This window comes from Rattus norvegicus, chromosome 10 (assembly GCF_021556685.1).
Source record: "Rattus norvegicus strain SHRSP/BbbUtx chromosome 10, alternate assembly SHRSP_T2T, whole genome shotgun sequence".
Taxonomy (NCBI): Eukaryota; Metazoa; Chordata; class Mammalia; order Rodentia; family Muridae; genus Rattus; species Rattus norvegicus.
The window spans coordinates 71657702-71685508 of NC_141543.1; the positions used below are offsets into that span (position 1 = coordinate 71657702).

The 27807-nt window shown below is 44.1% G+C and overlaps 1 protein-coding gene across 2 annotated transcripts in view; it reads right to left on the reverse strand.

Annotated features, from left to right (window-relative positions):
- Positions 1 to 27530, reverse strand: part of Myo1d (myosin ID) — a 276692-nt gene extending 249162 nt beyond the window's left edge. The window contains exon 1 of one of the 2 annotated variants that reach the window (XM_087569948.1): positions 27215 to 27530. Coding sequence is in view for 1 of the 2 variants with exons in the window: in NM_012983.2 (NP_037115.2) it covers positions 27215 to 27309 (95 nt within the window). In the remaining variant the exon portion in view is untranslated. 2 annotated transcript variants of the gene reach the window in all.
- Positions 27531 to 27807: the final 277 nt, after the last annotated feature.

A 27807-nucleotide genomic window follows, 5' to 3' on the forward strand; every position in this document is an offset into this window, starting at 1 on the left:
GTTTGTATGTATGTGAGGCTGCTTCAGACAGAAGTCTTGTTACAAATCCAAGCTGGCCTCGGCCTCTCCATCCTTCTTCCTCTGCACTTGGATTACAGCTGGGTGCTACCATACCTGGCATATATTTATATACAGACAAATGAAAAACAAAAAAAACAAAGCAAACCCCTGAAAGGCTACACCAAAGCCCTGACGACAACCACTCTGGGTAGGGAGATTTGGAACGTTCCTTGTCATTTCTGCCTTGTTCCATTTTTTAAATGTTTTTCTTGGTGGGGGTGCTAAGATATTGTCTCATTATGTAACTGAGGCTGGCCTCTTGGCTTAGCCACCTCAGTGGTGACATTAACACTTATGCGACCACTTGACAGCATTTCCCCAAACTCACAACATCCACGTATTATTTCATTAGGTTTTTATTTTAATACTCCATTGCAACTTCAGTTTAGAAACTTTGAGAACATTATAAGATTGCCCAATACCTCCATGGTAATGAGCAGGTTGGCGTCCCTCGTCTGCTCCAAAGACTCGAGGTTTATACCTGCTTTAAAACCACTCAGCACTGGAACAAGAGACGCCCCAGAGCTGACACAGTCAGCAAAATATGCATCCAGCTTTATTATGATAAAACACAAGGGTGTCATGATTTCGATAATTTCATTTTATATTTCAACTTATGGTTTTAAGAAATACTTCGCATGTACAACCAACTTTGGTTCTGAAAGCTATGAAAGTGAGGAAGAAGTGTGATCCTCACTTAAAGAGCTGTTTCTTGAATTAAAAGAGGTGGGAGGCATGCCTAGGGTCTCACAATGCTAAGTTATAGTACTAACCTGCACGGTCCAATGTGTCAGCCACGGCCTAATGGAACATTCAAACTTAGATTACTGAAGGTCAGTTGTGCTCTGTAATTGCACCAGTCCCATTTCAAGGACTCAGTAACCACATGTGGCTAACAGAGTACACTCTGGGTAGTCCAGACAAGGAAAGTTTCCATCATAACAGAAGCAGTGTGATTCCCAGTCCACTAGCATTTTCCGCTCATGTGGTGGCTTTCCACATCCTTGCTTTGCCTTCCTCAAAGCAAGGAAAATATTATATGGTCAAATGCATTCCACATAACATGACTTCTGAAATACTCCAGGGGAAACTAAAGGTAGCTAGAGTAGAAAACACTGAGCAATGGGTGAGGGGCACATGAAAACCCTGGAGTAGGGACGATGTGCTCTGTAGGTGGCTTGCCTAGAATCTCTTCACGCTCTCCTTCCATCTAAACGAACAAGGATTTTTTTCCTCAGAGTTCAGAAAGGCCTTCTCTGCAGTCTGGGCTTGATAAACAAGATGGAGAGTTAGCTTCTGGAGATACACGGTTGGTGGCTTTGGTCTTGGCCTTTGAAAAAGCAGATTGAAGACAATAGCACTTACATGAGCATCATCCTGAGGAATGCCCAAATGGGAGGGACATCGTGAGCTCATGCAAATCTATCAGCCATACAGAGATGCTTCCTCAGCCCAACAGCAGACAGCATAAACAGAGCACATCATGAGATTTATAGATAGAGTGTCCACACCTGAGCACACCATGTCTCCTGGGAGAAAAACAAACTTTGTGCTTTGTGTGTTAAAATTCAACCATGTAAAACAGAAGAGTCTTTCAACAGTAAATAGTATTAGGAAACATATTTTATGTGTTACACCTATCACAAATGTTCAAGTCACTAAATATTAAGAAGGCACACTGACAGTGTAAATATTTACACTGAAGCTAATTATACTTTCAATCGAGCATTCAAGAAAACCATAAAGAATGTGGACAAAATAGAGAGACTAAGGAGAGTATAACTCTTGTTTTTGTAGAATTTGTAGTCCCGCAACACTCAACAATATAGCCTCTTAATAAGTATAGTGAATTCAGTTATCTGATGCCACTTAGGCCTCAAGTTTTAAGAGTCAAGTCCGTGTTTATTATGTCTTTGTGGCTTGGGGATGATTCAGAAGTGTAACGGCAGCTCTGCCAGACTGCTAGAAGGAAACATCAGCACCGAGATCTGTTGTTGGTTCTTTACCAGAACAAACAGAGGGAAAGTCAGAGTGATGCATGCACGAGCATTTCCTGCTCTATTGGCGTACACCTGGGATGGTAACTACAGCCAGTGAGAGGAGGAGACCGCAATGCTAACCTTCAGCAGAAAGACGGTGACCACTTGTCTTTTTTTTTTTTTTTTTTTTTTTTTTTTTTTTTTTTTTTTTAGTTAAAGTCATGCTGCAGGACATGTTTGGAAACTTTGGAACTGTTTCATCGAGAACTTAGAAGAACATCCAAATGGAATGAAAACGTAGCTAACTTACTACTGTGGTCAGCACAAAACAAGACATAGTAAGAACTAATGGGTATTCGCACAGAAAGTAATTCATCAGCAAAACTTCCTAACTGATGGGCCAGAGCTCACGTATTTCTTATAAGATACCTGCTAGGGAAAATTTCTGTCCATGGTGTTTCAGAGACGATGCTACTGTGGCTACATGTGCAATGCGAGCATGCAATGCCTGCTCTGAAAACTAGACCTCTCCATTCCACTTGAGACTTAATGCATTTAAGACTCAAAAGCTAAGAGGGAGCAAAGGAAGCTAAGAAAAGTGGACTATCCGAGTTAGCATCATTGGGGCAGTTGGCCAAACCGTGATAAAGACAGTGATAGGATGTTATCATGCATGCAGTGTAGAGTGGTCTGCTTTATCCAACTAAGCTGTGGGCACATTCAGATGACGCTTGCTCTCAGGAAACACTCTTTGAAGTACATGGGCTGTGGAGGTATAATGTCTGTGACTTTCTCTTAAAAACTGGGCGGGGATGACAAGGCAAATGTCAAACAAAGTGGTGTAGCTGAATGAAAATATATGGGAATCTTACAACTTTCATGAGATTTTCCCCTATGTCAAAATAATCACTCCAAAAGCTGTGTTCTGTGCTTACCTGAGAATGTCTAGAGAGCACTGTTTGGATGTTCCTGAGCAAGCACAGTATTGTCATTATTAGCTCTTCAGTGCTCCACTTGCTCCAGAGCTGACCCACCCACTCCTCACAGTAGCACACACATGGGACCAGCTGGTGACCTCAGCTGGAATCACTGACTGTCACCATCTCACCACAGTCTATACTGTGTCAGGTCCTCATTGTCATGACAAGGAGCTCGTTCATTCCACACAGCACTGTGTCTCATATTTGTTTTTGAAAGTATATGCTTTATGAGAACAGACCCCATGATAAAGAGGCTCATCTGTAACAACCTTATGTACCATGCAAAGTCACACAAACATACACCGTAAGAGAACACGAACTGTCAGAAATCAACCTGGAGTAAGAGATGTAAAGCTTAGAACAGAAGTCCCTTAGAAATTAGGCACGCTCATCTGACAGCTGTGAAGACATCTCCGAACCCTGGATTGTTGGGTTTCCTGTGCTCCTACCATTTAAGACAAAACACAGAAGGAGACACACTTTGTGTCATGAGTTGTCATCCACAAATTACATGTCTAAGCCTGGAGCTTATTTTAGAAACACTCCTCACTAATTTGCCTGTGTTTTTGAATAGCAAGTAATATGTTTTCAATCATGAAAGGTTACAAGGAAATTTTTGTGGTTTAAAAACTGGCCCTTCACTGGCGTAAAAAGCATCAGTCTTTGAGCAGTCCTCTGGGAAATAACTCCTTTTTTCATCACTGTTAAGAGGTCTTCGGATCAACCTAATAGTTACTGTTCTTGAGCATGTTGTTTATGTACACAGAAACACTGACATCACTTAAAGCCCTATAAGAAACAAAATGAGAGGAAGCCTGACAAAGAAAATGTGACTTCTTTACAACACAGTTAGAGAACCAAACCATGGGAACTTTTCTCTTAAAATGAATCCACTGATATAAGTTATGCTGACTTCCTCCAGCCAACCAAGCCTACATCTCTGCAGAGATTTTCCCAGTTACACATATCAAAGAATGCGAACATTTTACTTTGATACAAATTGTATTTTGCAATGTGGTGGTGGCTCACTCAGGAGACAGAGGCAGGTAGATCTCTGTGAGTTTGAGGCCAGCCTGGTCTACAGAATGAATTTCAGGGCAGCCAAGGCTACACAGTGAATCCCTGTCTCGAATAAAAGAAAAAAAAAAAAGAAAAGTTTTTCAGATAATTTTCTCAAGTACTCTTTAATAAAAATGAGATCACTTTCTGAGTGCACCATTTGCCTCCTCCTCCACAGGCTCTCCATCACTTCCATTGACCAAACATTTGTGCTTCTCACAACATAGCATAGACATTTTATAGAGAAATAACTAGGAAGTTGCTGAGGCTTAGTCTTTTGCTATGCATTATAATGCAAAATACTGATCCCCAAGACCTAGTTGCTCCCAAGGACAAGAGAATCAGGAATATAGATCCAGAAATGAGAGAATCAGCATGTGAACCCAAGTGATCTATGTAACCTTGCCTTCCCCTGCCCCACGTTAACCCTGATTGGTGAATAAAGAAGTCTATAGCTGGGCAAAACGGAGATAGACGGAGTGTGAGGTTTGCAGGGTAGGAGGGGGACCATGAGGAGGGGGAGAGGGGTAGGTGAGTTATGAAAACAGGGCCATGAGGGCTGGTCAACTGGAGTTAAGAGAGACCCAGATGGAAATAGCAAGTTACAACTTGGGGATTATTGATGGGGAAGTAGATTTTAATAGCTTAGAGTGTAGCTATCTGCCCAGCTCTAGTGCTGATTAAGGATTATTATAATAATAAAAGTTGTGTGTCTTTTATCCGGGAACTGAATGGTCAAAAGTGGGTCAGCAACCCCCAATTGAGATGAAATGTTTTCTACAATAAATATGCTGCTTTTATTCCCCCCTATTCAACATTGGACATATCCTAGTTTTTCTTTGTTAGGTTAAGGTCTGTGTAACCACACACAACTGTTTCTAAAGCTTAACTACAATATAGTGAATTTGAGGAGAGGAGATCTTGCAAGCCTTGGTTAGAGCTTGATACCCAGCTTGCCCTGAGTGCTGCTTAAATTGCAGTAGGTGTGACTGAATTTGGGATCACCTAGAAAATGACCTCAGGTGTTCCTAAGGTAAGGCCCATCCTGAATGTAGGCAGCACCCTCCCTGGGCTGGGTCCCAGATGGAATAAAACGGTAAAGGAGGAAAGGCAGCTGAGCGCTAGCAATCACCTCACTGCTTGCTGAATGAGGGAGCACAGTGTGGCACTGCTCCCCTCCACCCACCATGACTCTTCCCTCCAACTGACAGCCAAGAAGCTGTTTTTGTCAGGTATGAGAAAAGTAACTAGTACATCATGTGACTCAATCTTTTTGTCGAATTTACTAGGCCATCGGATCTCCCTTAACTCACTTTATGGTTAGGCAAACTCATGTGTAAAAACAGCCAAGCAAACAAGATGACACTGGCTGGTTGCTTTGCCTTTCCCTGCACTTGGACTGCTAAGTCCTGGGGGGCGGGGTGGGGAGCATGTCCCGGGTTAGCATGTTGGAAGCTCTACAATCTATTTTTGATTTTCAGGAAGGTCTTCAACAAAGTTTGGTGAAGCATGTACTTGACAATTACCCACCTCAGAAGGTAAACCCATTTGTTCTTACTTTAAAAGTTGATTTTTCTACCTTTCCTCATTGGGAACCTCTTGTCTTTTGTCATAGAGCAAAATGAGATCTATTAGAAACTTCTCCGATCTCCACTTAATACAGTGAATCCACCTGCACGTTGAACTACCCTTTGTCCTACCCAGGAAAAAGAAATGACTCAGAGCTCCAGACTCTACATCAACTCGCTTCTCCTGTCTTGTTCTGCTATCAAACCTAATTCTCACAAGTGTGCTTAAAATCCACACTAAAACTACCACTACAATACTTTCCGCCATGTCTGTGGTTTTTCCACCTATCAATTGTTTCTCCCCCTTGCCCACTGTAACTACAGATCTGGAGAGAGCTATCCATGTCAAGTCCTCCTCAGCTTCCTGTAATGGTAAAGCTAACTCTTTACCATTGTACGGATTCCTCCCATCACCAAACCCAATGAGCTCATTCACTCTTTCTTTAATGTGACCTCTCTTCAGCACCTGCTGCTCCTCATGCTTCATCCCGGAACCCCTCAGACCTGCTGCTTTCTTTTGTATCATTATTTTATGGTTCGACTATTACTTATATGGACTTTTCCTTCCATAAAACCATGGAATACTAGGGCTATCTATCACTGGTAGTACATATTGATACAATTACAACGAAAGATGATTGGATGTATTTCCCAATGACTCACACCTCCAAATTATGTTACTTCTAGAACACAAGATTGTTGGGGCTGGAGACATGGCTCAGTGGCTAAGAGCATCAGCTGCCCTTCCAGAGGATCCAGGTTCAACTCCCAGCACCCACATGGCAGCTCACAACTGTCTGTAACTCCAGTTACATCTTCATACAGACATACACGCAGGCAAAGCAACAATGCACACAAAATGAAAATAAAAATAAAAAAAGAGCTTTGTCAGCTTGACACACAAGGTGCAGTCATCAGAGAAGCCTCAATTGAGAAAATGCCCCCATAAGCAAGTCTGTGAGGTGTTCTTGTTTTATTTTGTTTTGAGACAAGGTTTTTCCATGTAGCCCCAGCTGTCCTGGAACTCACTCTGTGGACCAAGCTGGGCTCAAATCCATAGAGAGCCTCCTGCTTCTGCCTCCCCAGTGCTGGGGTTGAAGGTGTGCACCAGCACCACCTGGCCTGAGTCATTTTCTTAATTTATGATTGAGGTGGGTGGGTTCAGCCCATTGTGGGTGGAGCCACCTTGGGCAGGTGGAAGGCAGGCTAAGCAAAGCATGAGAAGTTTTATGGTTGGGGTTCACCGCAGCATGAGGAACTGAAGTACAGGAATGCAGCACTGGGAAGGGGAGAGCCACTATGCTAATGCTATGCAAGTTTTTAAGTTGGTCTCTGAAAACTATCCCACAATGTTCTTTTTCTTCTTCTAAGGCAAAAGCCTGAAAGCCACCTTTCATGGCTTCTGGTCTCAGAAATAGGCAAAATTAGCTTAGTTTTCTAAAAACAGAAAAATAACACCTATTCTCTTGACTGGCAAGTGACAAGTCAACAACTCCACCATACTAGAATTAGCACACGGCAAAGAAAAATACATCTGCTTTCGTCTCAGGGAGAGTTACTTTTAATTTCAAACATGTGCTTTTGAACCCTTATTAATTTATTAATCAAAATTACCAGGAAACTCTAACTTACAAAGAGGTTTATAAAGGAATAAAATGTATCCTGGCAAAGTAGTAACCAGTTACAGGTTATGAAACGCTGAAAACCAGCTCTCTTCCTTACTTACGTATTCACAATTCCCCACAAGTGAGTCACCTCCAGCCAAGGAAAGCTAAGCCCCACCTGAAATAAATAAACCTGGATCTGAGGTCTAGATCTACGGAAACAGCCACGGTATCTGCTGGAGAGAAAGAGGAGTCACCAATTAAGCCAGTAGCAAATAATCCAAATGATTCTTGCTTCCCTTGGGGTACACTACACACTTTATTCAGATAGCAACTGACACTTGAGTTTTCAAGCTATTAATAAATGTCAGAGAGGTTCTACTTCTGGTATACAGTCCAACTGATTACTGATTGAGTTCAACACAGCCCAGGAAGAAGAACACCCCATAAGTGTACAATTCTTGAAAGGTACCTAATTCAAAATGAACCTAAAAAGAAACTTGAGCGGTCATGAAAGCAGGTTAAAGCTAAAGGTAAGGCAGAAGAACACACATCGGCTGGAGGTTAAAGCTGAGACACTGCCTGGGATGAGTGCACTACCTGAATCCACACTCTAATCCAGAGGAAGTGCTGGTGTCGTTCCTATGGAAACGCCAATATGTTACACAAATGTACAGGCACTTCTAGGTGTGTGTGGATACACACCACCAACAACCGCCACAAACAAACAACCACCTCCACCACCACCACCACCACCATCACCACCACCTCCTCCACCACCACCACCACCACCACCACTACCACCACCACCACCACCTCCTCCACCACCACCACCACCACCACCACCACCTCCTCCACCACCACCACCACCACCACCTCCACCACCACCACCACCACCATCAGCACCTCCACCTCCTCCACCTCCACCACCTCCACCACGGCAGTGGTTACTCCACTCAATGCAATCCACTAAAGCCGTGACATGCATACCTCCAACTAACATTAACACAGTAGAGGCTAATCCTCACTGGCTGGAGGGCAATTTGTACAAGCTGACAGGCCTTCTACCCATTTTCAATCACTTCTTGAATTTTGTAGTTTCCTCGACATTCCTGGAAGGCTCCTGGTTGATTTTCTTCTTTTAAAGCACATTTGAATTGAAGTATAACGTAACAAGCCAGGGCAGAGATCCCAAGTGCACAACTTGAGGAGCACGTTGCCCTGGGTGGAGAAAGGGAATTTGCAGCACCCCAGAAGCTCCTGCCATTATTGCTTTCTCTCCCCTCTCAAAAAGAGCTGTAAGCACCAGGCCAGCACTACAGTAAGCGCGGCTTGTTTCTGAAGTTGATAGCGCAGGTGTGGAGTAGGTAGGTAGTGCTTGGTGCTCGGCTTCCTTTGTTCAGTGTTATGAAGTCATTCATCATTCATGCTGCTGTGTGTAGCTATTCACACTGTGTGTAGCTACTCACCATTGCTACTATGTAGTATTTTATCAGCACTAAACTCACTATCCTACCCCATGCTCATAGACACATGTTCTTCCCAGATTTTGCCTTACTCTTTAGTGCACTTTAACACTAGACTTAGTATTACCACTGCCCCACCACATCACACTGTTTTGGCACACTGCTAAAGATCTGTCAACTATACAGATTAAAACAGTTCTTCAGGGGTTGGGGATTTAGCTCAGTGGTAGAGCGCTTGCCTAGCAAGCGCAAGGCCCTGGGTTCAGTCCCCAGCTCCGAAAAAAAAAGAAAAACTAAAAAAGAAAAAAGAAAAAAAAAAACAGTTCTTCAAAACCAAGCTAGATGGTGGGGAAAGTTGCCAAAACAGAGTAAACAATGCATGTTGCAAAACATACTCAGCCCTGGAAAACATGGCACAGGGTTCTTTATGAACTGGTCTGCTGCACTGTCTTTGGTCTGTGACACAGTAGTCTGCAGAGCAAGCTTCTTCTGGCTAACAGTCTATTCCTTCTCAATGCTTTGTTCTCCTCCTCCTCCTTGTATGAGGGCATTTCCCATGAGATTACTCCAGGAAGAGAGTCCTGAATATATGTAGCTGCCACCATTCAGAATTCGCATGTAGACATATCTTGGCTTTCTGTCTTTGGGAATGGTCTTGTTGATCACATAGAGCATCTAGACTATGGTCAGTGAGCACCCTGGCTCGCCCAGCATGGCTTCTGTTGAATGGTGGATAAAATGGACAATTTAGGCAGAGAGCACAAGAGCCTTCATTTTAATCCATATTGTACATAACCCTCTTCTCTTTTAATCTCAATCTCTCAATTTCTTTCTTTTCTTCCCTCTTTGTTATACTATTATCTATTCCTGCTCAACTCTTTAAGCTTAAAATATAACAAAAACAAAACAAAACCAAAATCCCATTTTCAACATCTTGTGGTAATGCCCCAATCTCCCTGCACGGGGAATCTAGAAGGCCTGATCAGCATCCACTGTCCAACCAGTACAAACTACTTTCTACCTCCACCCTGCACTGAGACCAATCTCTGTTTTCCAGTGCTCTCCTTGCAGCTGTATCTAATGGGTAGTCATTATGTTTCTCTCCCTAGACATTTCTGGGGTGTCCACTTTTGCCAACCACTCTGTTCTCTTGAATTGTATACCACCACACTTGCTGGCTTTCTCCAACCTCCCTGGTCACTCTTCTCTTGGCTCCTCTTAAGGTCATAAGTATTGGTCAGCCCTGTATAGGTTGTTTCTTGAACCTAGGCACAGAAAAGCACTACTCACCCAGGCCTGATGACTTGAGTCCAATCCAAAGTATTAAGCAACTTTAAAGAGAATATATCTTAGCTACCATCATTCAGAATATGCACACAGATGTATGTCTTGGCAGAACTCACACACAAGCAAATAAATACATGTTTCTCAAGATTCACCCACTGGCCATTTGCTCACACTTTGTTGCTTGTTTCTGACTGTCTTAGTCTCATATGTGAGTTCCATGATTCCCTCCATGTCAACTTGAATACTCAAACACTTCTTCAGTTCCTTACAGACATTATCAGCCCTCTGCAGCCCTTATAGGCTAGGAAGCCATTATGTCATGGGCTTTGAACTCAAGCCAATTTGGTTTCAAATTCCAACCGCCTCTTAACTCACCATGGATTTCACATCTATATAAAGGCTATTGTGCAGAGCAGAGCAGGTTAGAAGAGATAAGGAGTGAAAACCCTTTAAATATAGTTCCAGATACATAGTAATTGTCCCAATAAATAATTATTCCTACTTTCCCTTTCATAGAAGCTGGTCCTGTTTCCCTAACTACAGTACCTTTCTCCTTATCTGCTGCTTCCTTTCATGTGATTGCAATCACCGGTGGTCAGTTTATAATCCAACAATATTGAATGGAAAATTCCAGAAGTAAACAATTTATAAATCTTAACTCACTCACCATTCTGAGGACCACCTGGACAAGCACTGTGGCACTCCCAGTCTGAGAACTAAGATGGCTGCTGTCCCCAAGAGTCTGCCTGCACAGAAGCACTCTTCTCCATACCAGATCCTCAGACAGGGACCCCCTTCATTCAGCTTGGGCTCCAAACCCTAAGCTAGCCCCCTGTGGCTCCCCTACCCTTGACACAGAACTTAACTTGCTTTGTCCTGACCTAATGGCTTTAGGATGACATTCTTCAAGAAGTCTTTTATCCACTGGTACAGATTCTGTCTTCTGGGATCTCCCAAAACAGTACAACCAATTCCTACTCAAATATTGTAGGTTTGGGTTTTGTTTGTTTGTTTGTTTGTTTTTGTTTTTTGTTTTTTGCCTGTTTTGGTTATGATCTATATCTTATTTTCTCTAGTCACCCATTTGAGTGATTTAATAAACTGTTCTATCCACATAGTTTATGAAAGCATACCAAGGAGACACTCTTGGTCACTTCCCAACACTCTATTCCAGACATACAATTCTTTCCTTTCTAAAAGAACCTGGTTGTTCAGATACAGACTCCTGTCTATGTGGCCAGGTGTGGCAGAAGTAAACTTTATTCTCAATTTCCTAGGATTCCCCACTAAAGCTGATAATCATATGTCTCTCACCATTGACAGGTTTTATAGTGGGCATGCAACAAAACACTGACAAATTACAGAAGAGGAAACACACAAGGCAGCAGGCAGTCCCTCTCCTTCCTTTGTGACAGTGTCTAGTAGGGTGCACAGAGTTACTGCAGTGATCTGCACCAGGATGAGAATGGAAGTAACATCAGAAGGAGGGGCCAAGGGAGTCAGGGGCTGGGCCCTCAGGGCACGGCCAGAGTCAGTCTTCATGCTTGGCTTGGTTATTGTGTTTCCTTCTGATTTAAGCAGCTGTGGACAGGACTTTTTTTTTTTCCCAGAGGCAGCCAACAGTATTCAACTGACACACAGAGTGGGAACTACTCATCCCTCCAGGAGAGGTTGGGGGAGATAAAGTGGCACTTACAAGGCGATTTCCATGGATAAAGCTAGGAACAATGTTGATACATTGTATAGGTTACATAGCCCCGCCTCTTGTCACCTCTACAATGTTACTTTGTTTGTGTTGTTACGTTACAAGTCACTAAAGAACTAGTGGTTACTTTTCACTCCCTTTGTTTCCTTTGCACTGTTCCAGGTGCTCAGATCTTTAAAAGGGACATTTCCTTTAACTAGTAATAGAGGAAGTTGAAGAGTTACTACTTAATTACAAATTGAGATAGGAAAAGAGAACAGAAAAATCAATACAGAATTGTCACTGTCCTTGTGAGCCACGTCACCTTTGTACAGGACAGGTAAACTGGGGCTACATTTTGACTCAGAGTCTTTTCAGAGAATGCATGGCTCAAAAATCCTCTCTCACTTAAAGCAGAAGAATGTTTCCCAAGTCAGTTTATATAGCCTGGTATGTATCATCGGGATTTAGCTGGAGTCAGCAAGCAGCTTTGTTGCCCTACAGAGCACACACAGGCCTGTATTCGAATTTACTATAACACTAAAGGAAACATGGAGAAAGCAACTGCCAACTCTGTGCTCAATTCAGGAACTTGACAAAACATTCGGAACAACTACCAGGTCTTGGGGGTTGGGAGGGTTGGCAATAAAACTAAAGCGAACCTGTGTAAATGTACGCTTTCATCTGATACTGCCATCTTGTTAAAGACGTATCCCACTCCTCAACTGCTCCACTGTACTTAAAATCGGAGCCACCATTTCTCAAGGCCTTCACAAAGTGTGCTTTCTGACTTAGTGCGCCACTGTCACCTGCCCCCACTTTGTGTGCCTCACTCAACCCAGATTCCAGTCTCACTGGACACTTCGATTTTGAACACGTGCACAGTCTGCTTGTCTAAAGAGATTTCTTATTCTTGGCTATCCACATGTGATTAAGTCGGCCTGACCTGGACCCTTCCCCATTTCATTCTATGTCCCCTCCTCCCCTACAGCACACACAGATTCTTCAACTCTTTGAGCTCAGCTTCCCCACAAAGTGCCTTTCCTGCAGCACACTCCTGTACCTGCACATATGTTACACCTCCCTGATGAGGCAACCCTGCCCTTGCCCTTCAATACGTCTGTTTACCAATTTAGTATGTTCCCCTGCTGATTGATCAGCTTCATAAGAGCAGAAGCCATAGCTGCCCAGGTCACTCTTACAAAGAAAGAATGAAGAAGACATGGTGGCCATAATTCTTTCAAAGGCCCCTGGATGCCACGGAAAAGCAAAAATGGTACTATGCTGCATACGAAAGCAGTTTACAAAACCACACCTTAAGTAGAAAGAGTCCAAATTTTTAAATACTTTTATTACTTCGAGAATTTCATACATGCATACAATGTATTTTCATTATATTCACTCCCTATTTCTCCCCTAACTCCTCCCAGATCCACCCCACCCCTTCCCAATTATGTATCTTCCCTCTTTAAAAAACATGCACCCACCGAGTGCAATTTGTACTGCTAATATACACATGGGTTTGGGGCCATCCAGTAGAGCACGCTTCACCTGCCAGGGGTCATACTCTTAAAAACATTCTAAATTCTGAGGCAAATACACTTATATATGTATAAAAATTACAAAGGAGGGCTGGAGGGATGGCTCAGTGGTTAAGAGCACCCAACTACTCTTCCAGAGGTCCTGAGTTCAATTCCCAGCAACCACATGGTGGCTCATAACCATCTGTAAAGAGATCTGATGCCCTCTTCTGGTGTATCTGAAGACAGCTACAGTGTACTTATATATAAGAAATAAATAAATCTTTAAAAAAATTACAAAGGAAATGTATCAAAGTATTAACAAGAATGGTACATATAGATACACACATGTACACATGTATGTGTTTGTACATACAGCATGTGTGCTCATGCATGTGAAAACCAGAGGTCAATGTCAGATGTCTTCCTTTATAACATTCTGTTTTATCTTTTTAGATAGTCTCAATGAATCCAACCTCACCCAACTGACTAGACTAGGCTAGCCAGTGAGTTCCAGGGGTCTGTCTGTCTCTCCATTCTTCTTTCCCCATCCCTCCTGTGTTAGGGTTACAGACACACATCACTGGGGATCCACTTGGCTCTTTGTGCTTGTGAGGCAAGTATTTTACCCTCCTCCAAAATATGGAGAGAGAGAGAGAAAGAGAGAGAGAGAGAGAGAGAGAGAGAGAGAGAGAGAGAGAGAGAGGTAATTTTGTAATTTTTTTAATTAAAAATCTAGATGCAGATTGGGTATGGTGGTACATGCCTTTAATCCTAGCACTCGAGAGGGAGAGATAGGAATTTGAGGCCATCGTGGTCTACACAGCGAGTCCCAGAACAACTAGGGCTAAGAACCTGGACACAGAAAGTGAAATAACATACAGCATGGCAAAAGTGATGGGAGAGGCCTACCCTTAGATGAAAGAACGGAAAACACAATGTGAGGATGAAGAGTAGCACACGACTATTGGACAATTAAAGGAAAACAGAACGGCAAACACTGATCATTTGCGTGTTGTTTTTGTTAATATTCCAGTCAGCTCACATTACAGCCATGTCCCATTCTGCTTCATTAAAACACAACCCTGGGATGCGAGCACACTTGCCTGGCTAGTGGTTGCTAACCTGACTGTACACAAGAATCACCTGGGCATCATGAGACTGGAAATCGGCCTCTAGGAAATGGAGCGCAGAGGTCTCTCTAAAGCCAGGCACTTCTGCTACAATCCAGGCTCTGAGCAGCACCTGCCTCACACAGACTGAGACGATGTTGAAGAAGTTCCTGTTCATCTGAGATTCAGATAGAACAGGAGCTGGAGAGGTAGGAGATGTAAAAGGAAGCACGGAGGCTGCTTGCCAAAAGTCAGCAAGCAATCAAAATGCTCACAGCATGGAAAATTCCACTCATAAGTTTAGTTTGTTCAGCCACTCACATAATCCAAATGCCAAGGGCAGTAATAAGTTTCAAGTGGCACCGCACCTACCTAGAACTCAGCCTCCTGAAGCAGCACACCAAGGCAATAAAAAGGGTTCTCAGAGGAGATAAGACACAGGCTCCCTGAAACTCATGTCCCACAACTGACACCCGAGATCTACCTCATCAGAACACACTCCTCTCTTTCTACTCCCTTCTAATGCGCCTGTCTGCAAGGGTAGGTTAGATTTATACATTAAGAGGGGAGAGAAGATTCACAGGGGACAGAGTGAAATAAATCATGTAGACTTAACCATAGACATCAATTGGGGCAGGGAGGGAATTACAGAAAACAACACCTTGAAAACAACCGCTCAAGACTGTGGCCTGGATGAGGATTTCTCTAAGGGAAAAGTAAAGGCATATCTTCCTGTTTTCAAGGAAGCAAAACTGAGAGAACACTCATGGCTGAGCACCCGGAATAGGTCAAGAATGAACAATCTGGTTGGCATGGTGGTGCACACCATTAATCTTAGCATGCAGAAGTCAGAAGCCAGTGGATCTGTCTAGGACTTCTAGGGCAGTAGGGCTACATAGCAAGGCTCCACATCTCACTTGGAAAAGCCTTGTACTGTAGGGATCACTCACAGTTAAAGGCTAGGCTATACAAGCTCTAGGAACCAAAGCACTGAGTGCTGCCGCCATGTTAACCACGGAGCTCTCGTCTCCTTGGTTGTTGATTTATACATGCTACCACATTTTTATTTTTTATTTTTTAGTATCTCTAATTTCTGGGTGCATGTATTTATGAGGATAAAGCTCCAAATCTGTAGCAGTAATTTTTAAACTGTTTTATTTGTTTTTATGTTTTAAAGGTTCGTGTATTAATCATAAGAATTTAGAGACAGATAACGGAACTAGCTAACTCAACCTGTAATAAACTCAAAATAGCTCAGCTATCTGTGTAAGTCTGAACTGAAACAAGGTAGAGTCAGTCAAAACAAGTCGAAGTGTTCTCAATGGTGTTTGACCCTTTTTTAAGTTGGCTATTGCATTCTTCCTGACTTGAGGCTGCAGACAAAGCAGAGGTCTGAGGTAAGCTGGCAGCCTCAGAAGGCTCCAGATGATGCTCCATTGTCCCAGCCCTCAAAGCTAACTCTGTGGTCACAGAAAGAAAAACTGTTTGAGTTTCTTGGTGTTTTGCTTCATTGTTTTAGGTAGAACCATTTTTTTTTTAACCAATTCAATTGCTTCTATTACTTATGTGAACCTTCTGTATAAATGGTAAATTGTTTTTTTTTTAACTCAAGACAGTAGTATAATCTTGGGAGAAATATGGAAAAAATTAAAAGAAAGCTATGTTTGTTCCTCCATATGCCTTTCCATCCATTCCAGAAGGGCATATTACAATTTTGCACCAGCCTATGGCTCCTCTAGGAAAAATTTTGCACAGCAGTAAGCAGTCTTTTTAGTAAAGCAAAATTAAAAGTAAAAAGTTAACCATGTTAGACTTAATGCTTGAATCCCACTAAAATAAGACCTATTGCTATGTTGTGAATTGGGTAGACTGCATGGGAGATGAAAGAATTTCTAGTCAGAATGGCAACATTGGTGAAGCAGCTATGTGGGGACTGTAAGGTAGGGTACCTTTACAGAAAGAGCTAGCTAGGGCATGGGGGAAACTGGGAGGGACAAAGTACGAACAAGAAGCCAGCTGATGGGGGCTGGGGATTTAGCTCAGTGGTAGAGCGCTTACCTAGGAAGCGCAAGGCCCTGGGTTCAGTCCCCAGCTCCGAAAAAAAGAACCAAAAAAAAAGAAGCCAGCTGATGGCCTTGATTCACTTTTCCAACTACCCAAGCCCCTTACTGGAACTCTTTGCCTTAGGATGCCCTGCTTTCCACAAGTAGGCCGTTCTACTTCCTCAGGAAATGTCAGAAGCCATGCTCTAACTAACAGACTGTCTCACAAGCATCTCTCGTCCACAGTGTATGATCGCAGTACACAACTGTCTGGGGGCTGAGTTTCAGAAGTTCAGCAATTGAGAATAAGATAAAAGGAGATCTCCTGTTCCCTGTCCCTGACTCAAAGATGAGCAGAAGTTGCGTTTGTGCAGTTTTCCTTGGCCGCTCTCCCTGGTCACAAGAACTTGCCTCCCCAATAAGCTGAGCTACAATACCATGCATACTCCTTCACAATGGCCTTTAGCAATCAATTCCAGGTCTGCCTCATTAACACCACAAAGCAAACTCACTTCTCAGAAATAAAAACTCCAGTCCCTAGGTCCAGTGGAGGGTTACAGGGAGGGATGAAATAGAGAGTAGCCAGACTAGGCCAACGTACATTAATGTGCCTGGGTTGCCTCAGAACTACGGGGTTCCAGAGGAGAGGAGGAGGGAGCGAGGCCCACAACTACATGGCCCAGAGTTGCTTTTAACTCAGGGTCATCCTTCTGCCTCAGGTTCCCAAGGGCTGTGATTACAAGTGCAAGTCACTGTGCCTGGCAGTATGTGACTTTCTAAGATAATTTTTTATCAATCCAACTTAATCTCTAATTGGAAGACAGCATAAGAAGACTGAAAAGGTGCAGACATCATGGAGGAAAGTACTTTATTCAATGGAAGCTGGCTAGAATCATGGCCAGCCTATCCACACAGAGAGTAAGTAGATACAGAGTCTCCATCTGGGAGGCTTGGGTAAAAAGGCAGCAAGGAAAAAGAGTTTCCGAATGTGAGACAGCTCTTTTCCATCAAGGGTCTGCTTAGGTTGTGCCACTCAGGAGAATATGCCCAAGCCATTTCCAATCTCAATCCTCTCTGACCTGTAATCTATACATAGATACAGCTCTTACGTTGTTATCAGTTCTTTTTAAAAATACAGTGTTAAGATCTTCTGTCTAGGGAGTACTTAAAATGATTAATTATCTGCACTGTTTACTTGGGCTCCATATTTCATTTCTCATTGATTCCTTTATTAATGCATCCTTTACCCAATAGGCTATCTCTCAAAGAGTGACATCCAAAAGAAAGCCCAAGTAAAATACTCAGTGCTCAGCAAGAGTCAAGTCGTTTCCAGCTTAAAGCTGGAGAGTATATGATAATCGTATAGAATCCTCGGTTAAATAAGAAAATTGGTCAGAGTTGTTTTATTTTTAAAGACTCTCTACTTAAAAATTTATCACATGGCTATCAGTGCCTAGATTTAAGGGTCAGTGTTACCAACTTGTATGAGAGCAGAGAACATGGTGAACAAAATAAAATACAGCAGAAGTTCTTGCTGTGAAGAGTTTAGTATGGTTTTCAGAAAGTGAACAGTAGTACTGTAGAAGCTGTTATGTTTCAGGTGGCAGTTACATGATGAACTGAGCACGGCCAGGAAATGTTCAATCCAAGAGGCTGGACCAGGGGGTTAAGCATTCGCCAAAGATCTGCTATATTCTGGCCCCTATTAGGAAGTTTTCAGGTGTTATCATTTAATTTCACAATAGCCCATTATTCCCACCAGGGAGGCTCAGGGCAGCCAGGTAGAACATGGGAAACACCTTGTTGTCCACAAAGTAACCAGAACTTCTTCCAGGACCATTTTTATCCTTGCCTCCCAGATAAAACCAAAACAAATGACTTCTCTATTTTCCTGGGGGAGGAAGAACACAGCTACTCCAGCACTCATAGGGGCAGGCAGGGCAGGGAGGGAAGGCAATATGGAAAGAAGCAAGGAAGAGTCAACATGAATTAAGTGGGTAAACTGAGCCCTGACCAGACATTGATGACATTATCCCAGTAACCCTAGAAGGTGATCACTGTCCCCATACATACACAGAGGCCTAGGGAATCTAAGTTATAACGCTAGGAGGAGGCAAGGGGAAGGTGAGATTGGAGTTAGATCAGGCAGGTCTCAAAGCCTGTGTGTTCTCTCTCTCCCTGTGGCAAGCACACTTTCCCTTCTCGTCTTTCCACACAAATGCCCCTAAACTAAAGTATGGAAAACACGGGTCTCTTCAAGAGCTTTAACCAATAATTACAGAGCCAGTTAGATGAAGGAAGCTTGTTTCCCCCAGGAAATAAAACTGTCAAATCAATCAAGGGATTTAAAAGACAATTAGAATGAGGCTTATCCTCTCACTTCAACCTATGAACAGAGTTGACATTTTGAGTGATGTCAGTGGATTTCATGAATGGGAGAAGCTACTATAGGGGCTGAAGCCACCGAGGACCTCAGAAATTCCCCTCTCAATGAACCCAGCAGTGGCTGGGCAACAACACAATGGCCCAATCCTGTCTTTAGGGAATTAGCAGAAAATGGAGGCTAGTCTTTGAGCATGGTTCTGTTTGCTGGGCTGACTCAGATATCAGTGAGAACTTTGGTGAGCAGCTAGCTCTCCACGTAAGGCTAGCTCAGTGCAGAAGTGGATGAGGATCATTAAGTAAATGTGTCCATCCATACCAAATGCGCCAGTCCTGTTTAAAGTGAAGCAAATCGAAGAGTCAATCCCTTCAGAAGCCTGTAATGAAAGTAACCAGTAGTGACTTCTGAGTGCTTGATCCCATCCACATCTGGCTCTCTTTGGGAGCTAAACTCAGCAGAAGTCTACAGGGTCAAGAAATGACCCTGAATAAAAATAGCCTTGGAAGTCTGTCACAGAGGAGAGGAAACAAGGCGGTAGGGTGATTCACTCCAAATGGCAGCTCCAAAACCCAAATTCCCATTTTTGTTCCAATCTGAAGCCAATGTGCAAAACAGGCACAGAGCAAACTGTCCGTTTCCAAAAGCAGTTGCCAAAGAATTTTATATGGAAGCCAAAAGGATTTAGTGTGCCATTCACCCCTCCTCTAAGTCCAAGAAGGAAGAGCTTGAACTGAAGCACTGAGCCTATGGTGGGTTCCCTGCGTGAAGACCACCCCGTACTGGGGTCCAGTAAGGAAGGGAAAACTTTGTTCGCCAAAGTTTCCAATGGCCAAATGGCTTCCTGGGTGTGGGTACAGGAGTTCTATGGGGACATGTGAGTCCCTGGCTGCTCAGCTGTTCCCTCACTTCTCCCTTCCCCAGCACATAATTAAGGATAATGCTAAGAAAGGGCATATGCTTTTCCTGGTTTGTGCAGGTGAAGGTGGTGTTGGAGATTGAGCCGGGAGCCTCTGCCTGCTAGGCAGGCACTCTACTGAGCTACATCCTTAGCTTTCTCTTTTGGTTTTGGGTGTTTGCTTTTGGGGAGAGAGAGGGGAAGGGGAGAGAGAGAGAGAGAGAGAGAGAGAGAGAGAGAGAGAGAGAGAGAGTGTGTGTGTGTGTGTGTGTGTGTGTGTGTGTGTGTGTGTGAGTCCATGCTGGCATCGAACTTCTAGCCAACACTGACTCTGAGCTCCTGATCCTCCTGCCTCCACCTACCAAATTCTGGGATTACAGGCATATGCTGCTATACCCAACCACAGCCCGCCCCCCTTTTTCTTTGCAATTTGAGGCCTAGCCTCCATAAATTTCAAGTCTGTCCTCGACCTCACTCTGCAGCTCATGTAGACCTTGTTTACAGCCACCCTGCTTTAGTCTCCCAAGTAGCTGGGATGGTAGGCCTGGAACACCAAGCTCTGACGCACTTAGAGCCAAGAATTCTCCTGACTGAAGACCGATTATCCAGTGTTTGACTACTTAAGCTGTGCTGAGCACACCAGGTGCTGAGACTGTGGCAAGGGGAAGCAAAAGGCCTGCTTCTCAGTCACTTAAACCTTCTCCCAAAGCCCTCTACCCAATCTTACATCCATGCTTTGTATTCTTTTTCTTACAGACGGTGGTTCTCCCAACAGCACTGGATTTCAAAGGACCAGAGAACCCGGGTCTACCTTTAGAAATGCTGTCTTTGACTAACTATGCTGCCAGTTAGCAAGGAGAGAGACACGAGGAGGGGGGGGGGGGAGAGAGAGAGAGAGAGAGAGAGAGAGAGAGAGAGAGAGAGAATATGAATGAATATGAATGTGGCAAAGGCTTTTAATCGCCATGAATAAGTGTGCCTGTAACCTAGGAGCACAGAGTATAATTAACCCTGTCTTGTAGGATTGGGAAAGACTTCTCAGACTGGTCTCAGGATGAGTAAGAAAGAGTGTGACAAGCAGGGAGGGAATGAGGGCAGAGATGAGGGAGGAACATTCCAGAAAGAACAGCCTGGGCCAGAGGTTCCCTACTGAAGGCAATTTTACCCAGATACGATTCTTGTATCTAGTAGGTAGATGTTGCTAAATAACCCCCCAGGGCATAGAAGAGCCCTCACAACAAAGTCTTATCCACCCAAAATGTCCACAGCCTCACTGCAAAACTCTGCTCTAAGCAAAGGTTAAAAGGAAGAGGAACTGGGGTGTAGCTCAGCGGTGAAGCACTCGCCTGGAATGCGTGAGACTGGCTTCAACCCTCTGCACTGCAAAATAACTGAAGCCGAGCAGATGCTCTGTCCTCGAGATAGGAGCAGCAGATGACAGTAGGAAGCCTAGCACGGCACACTGTCACAGCAGCTGAGAAACACATCACAGGGATAGTGACCTCGGCTTAAGTCCACTCCTGAACGGCACCCTATATCTTGCACTTCGGCAGATGTTATGTGACGGGTGACAAGTAGAGTGAGGACCAAATAGGTGTTCCCAGATGGCTGTTCACCTGCAGGGCTCACATTCATAAAGGACTCGAAGCTGCTGAAGATGCTGGAAAGACTCAGGAGCAGGAAAAGGTCAGGGGAGAAGCAGCAGCAGCAGCAGCAGCAGCAGCAGCAGCAGCAGCAAGGGCTCCTGGCCCCCAACAAGTGGCTGTAAGGGAAGCAGAATACAGTCTGGGTGGCAAGGTCTTGAGGGCACTGAAGATGCAGGCAGGAATTGTCTGATCATAAAACGAGGAAGCACTTGAACAGGACTCTTACGGATCATTTAGAAACAGAGGAAGGACTTTGCCATTACCACTCACTCCACTGAAAAACTAGAGAAATAATAGAACAAGCCTCCTCCTCCTCTCACAGTTAGACCTCTGGGAGGAAGAGAAGCAAGCCTCAAGACACTGGTAGATTTTGTTACAAGAGCAAGAAATACTAATTGAAGCTTCTCAGATTCAATGCTTCCTCGCACTAAACTGCACCATGTCTTTAACATTACCCTGGTAGAGGCACACACACTCACCCACAGTGCTTTTCAGAGGTGGGGCTAAGGAGATAACTCAGGCAATGAGGGTTTGTCTTACAATTATGAAGTCCTGAGGTGGACCCTGAACACAAATAAAAAAATTCCAGGTGTGGTGGTGCTAATAACCCCGAGGCTGGAAAGGCAATCACAGGGGTTCACCAGTTCACCCTAGCCTACTTAGAGAGCTCCAGGCCACTGAGAGCCCCAGACCTGAAGTTGCCCCTCAGGACTCACATGTGCACGGGAAAGCACGTACACAGAGGTAGTGTGAGTAGAGCAAAGTTACACTGATTGGAGTAAACGTTCATAATCAAGCTCTAGTTCCAGCAGAAGAAAAGCAGAAAACCATAATGCAATTCTTTTGTTGTTGTTTCTCTTAGTGCTGGGGATTAAACCCAGGCCAAGGCCTTGCACAGGCTAGATGGCACATCCTCTAAATTATACTACAGACCTACACCACTAGCTCTGTAAAGACAATTCCAAACCTAAAATGACGTAAAAGGCTTTAAATTACTCCTTTGTTTGATTGATACCTTATTATAGTCCAGCCTTACACCCACAATCCTTCTGACGTGGCCTCCTAGGTGCTGGGATTGACAAATGTGCACCACCACACCCAATGCCATAAAAGTTTTATTAAAAATCCCTTTCTTCTCTATCTATAACACAGAAACTGTTGCCACAAAGGAAGGTATTGTGTGCCCAGCACGGTGGCAGAAATCCTCCACTGTTGAGAAAAATTAAGATCAAGTCTTGATGGCACTGAGCCCTGAGCTAACTGCAGCCTTGTGTTCTTCGCTGTTGGTTACAGACCCTAAAGGAAGGAGGCAATCCGTGCAGAAGAGCCAGGCAGAAATCAGAAGACCAGACTTTCCAGAATAAGAAGCACAGACTGGAGCCAGCATTGGGGGGCGAGAGTGATAGGAACACCTTCGGGAATTTCATTTGTATACCTGCATCCATCGCCTCCCATTTCACCTGAAAACTGCCAAAGAATATGTCTGGTGCCCTAGCCACTCAGGAAAATGTCTCATCTTAGCACATGGTCTGCCACATGATTCCTGGTCACCTATAAATAAAGTAAAACGGACGGCCAAAGGACACAGCAGCAGGTGTCCAGAAACTCACAGCTAAATACAGTCAGGGATGGAGGGAATGTTGAGGTGACAGGAAGTTTACAGTCCCAGAGAGGGCTGTTTTAAATCTAGGCTGAGATTTACAACTAGAAAAGAAGGTACAGTACCAGGCTCCAGGGAATTAAAAACTGAGCAGTTGATGAGCTGTGTAACGAGACCACAGCCAACTCTGAGAGCTACATACACAAATGCTGGCTGTGGTGTCACACACCTGTAATCCCAGCATGTAGAAGCAGAGGCAGGAGGATTATGAATCTGAGGTCGGCCTTGGCTGTGTAGTGAGAAGACTCCCCCTCCCCCAAAAGTGACAACATCAGCAAACACGCAGGTATCAGACAATCCAGGATTCTAACTGGCAGGGAAAGGCAGGCTGGAAATCTGAGCATTAGACAGGAATCCTGCTAATGAGAGCTCATGATTCCTCCCACAGATTCCCCAACACCAACTCCTCTGCAGCCAACACAGCTCACTGACTATCTCCCAAACACAGTCAGCTTTCAGGCTACCCTCCCTCCTCACACCACTATATCCACCTGGAATGTTCTCCACCCACAGGTCCACCTAAGCGAGCACTACTCATCCTCTGGGACTCAGCTCAACTCTTTCTTCTCCAGGTTGTTTCTGACTCAACCCTCGGCATTTCCCCCCTCCTTGAACTTCCAGAACAATTAAGTTTGTAGAGTTACTTGGCCAATAGCCATCTTAGCTCAATAAAGCTTATCTAGTTTTCTATTTTCTAAATGACTAGCGATTGCCACCTTTCTCCCTGTGTTCACGGACATGCCACCTCTCTGAGATAAGGAACAGGGCTTACTCATGACTCTTTGCATTCACCCATCTCATCCTCTAGAGTACCTTAAACGAAGTTTGATTACACCATTCTCTTCTGTGTGCACAGGAGCAAGGTTCTCCCTAAAGATCTAATCATTCAAACCTTTGAAAGCTTTCAACTAATGAATGTGAAATCCCTTAAAAAATAATTCTAAGTGTTGTCCTTCAATTTACTTAAAAAGAAAAAAGCCACAGGGTAAATTCAGTGGTAGAGCACTTTTCAATGGCAATGAATTATGACAGTATTAATTTTTAAAAGCCACAACCATTTAATTCTATTGCAGAGGGATAGGGGGCGCTATTCTTTGCTTTACCTTTTCTTTTCTGTTGGGGTTAGGGGTGACTTTGCAAGACAGTATCTCACTATGCTAGAATTGAATTTTCGAGCTTCCAGACCCAACCTCCCAAGTACTGGGATTACAGGAGTAAACTACCATATCTGGCAAGAAGAAAGCTTTAAAGTTAATTTAACTCTGACTCTGAGCCTTCAACTCTAAACTCAAAAGATTCCTCAATGTTCTAGCTCATGTCATGTGTGTAGTACATGTGATTAATGCATATGTAGTACGTATGGTTAGTACCACGACACATTACATATGTGTAGTACATATGGAAGTTAAGATGAGACACCATATTCAAGTGTTAACTGTTGTGCCCTGTAAGCAGTATATACTTGGCAGATGGTCTTGATGCCTGATAATCTGAAGTGGCTAGTAATTGAACAGTAATTAGTAATTTAGTAGTTGGAACTCTATATATTAACTAATTTAACCTCAAGACAGCCCTAATTCTATTTTTTAAGAAATGATAAAGATAAAGAAATATTTATATCATCCATAGGCCGCAGCAGGAAAGTGGTAAAATGAAAATCTGAATCTCAGCCACTGACTACAGCTGTAACTTCTTCATTTTGATTAGGTTAGATTTTGAGGTCATTTATATAAAAGTTGGGTATCTAAACTTTGGTTTAAAATTAGCATATAAACCATGGTATCATAGGTTAGTAATCCCAGCACTCAGGAATCTAAAGAGGATGGCTTTACTTTTGAGGCTATACATGGGGAGACTAGCAAAAAAAATTACATAAATCATATCAAATCAACAACCAACTAACAATGAAACAAAAAAGTGCAACATGTTATTACAATGCTCGGGATACAATCTGTAGCTAGCTCTCTGTGACTGCTGGCCCCACATTCTCAGAGTCAATCAAATTCAGCCAGCCGAGAACTGAAAAGGTTTAGAGAAAATACTTTATCACTGTATCAGTGCAGATGGTGTCAGACCTTCTCTTGTCATTATCTGTTAGTAATAATAGCAACACTTCACATAGCATTACATTGTATTAGGGATTATAAGTGACACAATACAATGATTTAAAGTACACAAGAGGGGCTAGAGATGTAATGCTCAGTGACAGAGCACTTGCCTAGAGCACATGAGGAGACTGAACTCTTGTTCAGTCTCCAAGGCTGAGAAGGAAAAAAAGAAATATATGAATGACGACATATGTATATATGTATGCAGGCCACATGCAAATAAGACTCCCTTAACCAAAACTTCAAGCTCTGTCATTTCAGGTATATAGTATCAATGAAGGTGAATATGGTACAAAGCCATCTTTTGAAAGAGACACTGCAAGAAATTCCATCTAACTTTTTTACTGTTACAATAGTTCTGTTTTATATCAGTCATTTTTTCATCACAGGTATGGAGTTATAGGGAAAAACATAGCATATACAGTTTATCCACTAGAAGGTTTCTTGGAATCTATGCCCCCCACATATATGAAGGGGCTATTACTCTGCTATGTCAATTTATACAACGCAGGAATCCTCTGACTGTAATTCTTAAAAGAGAGCCTTGAAAAACTGCTCAGACTGGCCTTAAACTCATTTTCCCACATCATCCCCTGAAGTAGGTGGGGTCACAGGTGAGCATCCTCAGATTCTAGAATCCACAGGGACTCTTGGAATGGACTTTCTGGGGGACACTGAAGGACTAAGTGTTACTCTGCAACACTCTATTTAGGAATAGACTGTATCTTTGAGACGACTACCCTAGGGAACCCAGGGAGTCTGAGAATATAAGCACTGAAAACTCCTGGAAACAGAGCCCCACAGACAAGGCCAGTGTGTGGCAGGCAGGTGTAGCATGCAGGCCAGTGCTCCTGCTCCAGATACAAGGAAGCCTGATGCAGAACAGATGAGGTCTGATGATGCAACCCTGTTTGTTAGTTGATAGAGTGATAGCCTAACGCATCAAGCCCTGGGTTTGATTGCCTAGCATTAAAGGAATCAAGTGCAGTAGTGCACACCTAAACTCCCAGCATACAGAAAGTAGGGATAGGAGGATCAGAAGTTCAAGGTCACCCTAGCCATATATATATATATATATATATATATATATATATATATATATTCCATATACATATGGAATTAAATTATGGAATGACAGTTTGACAGTTGACAGTAAAAAGTGAGGTAAGTATCTAATTATGATTTTCAGGTTTAAGTCTAAAAAGTGATATTTAGCTATAAAGTTTACAAGTAATAGAGCAAATCTTCTGGGAAAACACAAACACACTTCAAGCTGAAACTCTGTTTCAGGGTTTTGTTTTGTTTTTTTTAAGTCAAACCACTTTAATACTTGGATTACAAATTACTGTTTGAAAACGAAATAATCACCTAGAGAAGACTTTCTAAAATAAGTTCCTCTTGGAAGCTCATTTTGGGGCATCGAGTTGAAACTAAATTCTCAAGGATGTCAGTAACACAAGGGCTCCATCCATAACTCCTTGAAAAAACTGAAACCATGGACGCCTTGTCAAATTCAGACAGTTTATCTTGGCACTGGCAAGTACAGCAGTCTCTTCGATGTCTGGAAACGTGTCTAATTACGTCGAATGAGTAACTAAAATATAGCCCGTGTCCCGGAACAGACAGCTTAGGGTTCACTCCATAGCATCTTGAATGGTAGGATGGAACCACGCCAGACAGAAAAAAGAAGAGGAGGAAAAGAAAAGAGAAAAGAAAATCAAGCATGAAAGCAGGAGGAGATGCCAACCTCTTTTAAAATAACCTTCCCGTTTTCCTGGGGCTGCCAGGACCATCACGCCGCTCCTAAATTGTTCTTTTCCCTTACTTTTGTTCCATTAAGTCACCCGGTTCCGCCCACCTCACCTACCTGGCGCAGGAAGCGATCTCAAGCTCACCATGTCCCTATCGCCCCTAATCTGGACACCACACAGGGACGACCCCAGACCCCTAAAAAGGAACAGTCCTAGATCTCATCACACCCTGGAGTCCCAAGGCCGCACCAAGGAAGAGTCTTGTCTCTGGGAGGCGTGACCACCCAGCGCCGCGGACCCCCTGTCACCCCGCCGCACTCACTCGCGGGAGCTGCTCGCCCGGGTCGCCCCGAATCCTCAGCAGCGCCCCCTCTCGGGAAACGTCGGCATGACTACCCAGACGCGCTCACCTGAGCCTAAGGTTGGCCATGAACTCGGGCATGGAGACGGTGTCCATCAGCACGAAGTCCGCCTTGCCAAACTCAAGGCTCTCCTGCTCCGCCATGGCGCCGGCTCAGGTGGGCACTCGGGCTGGGGCGGGGGTGCTCGGACGGGGTCGGGCCGGAGATAGACGGCCGCCACTCCTCAGAGCTCCGGCCCGCGTAGCTCTGAACGGGCGAGGCCGGCGGCTTCCGCTCCTCCCGCGGTGGCTGAGGGGTGTGTGGGGGCCGTGGTGGCGAGACGGAGACGGCGGCGGCTGGTCCTGCCTCAAGCCTGAGTCCCGCTGGGCCCCGCCCCGCCCCGCCCCGCCCTAGCCTCTTGGGCTCCGCCCCGCAGATGAGCCCGCCCCGCAGATGAGCCCGCCCCGCAGATGAGCCCGCCCAGCCGCGGCCCAGCCGCCTCCTCACCTGGGCGGCGCGCACGCGCGGGGCTGGGACGCGCTCCGGGCCAGCGGCGGCGGCTGAGAGGCAGCGCCCCCTAGAGACAGACACAGGCATTTAGCGTGGCAGTGTGCCGTGTAGTCCTGACTGGGTGGAATAGGCCTTGTTGCCTTCTTCAACCC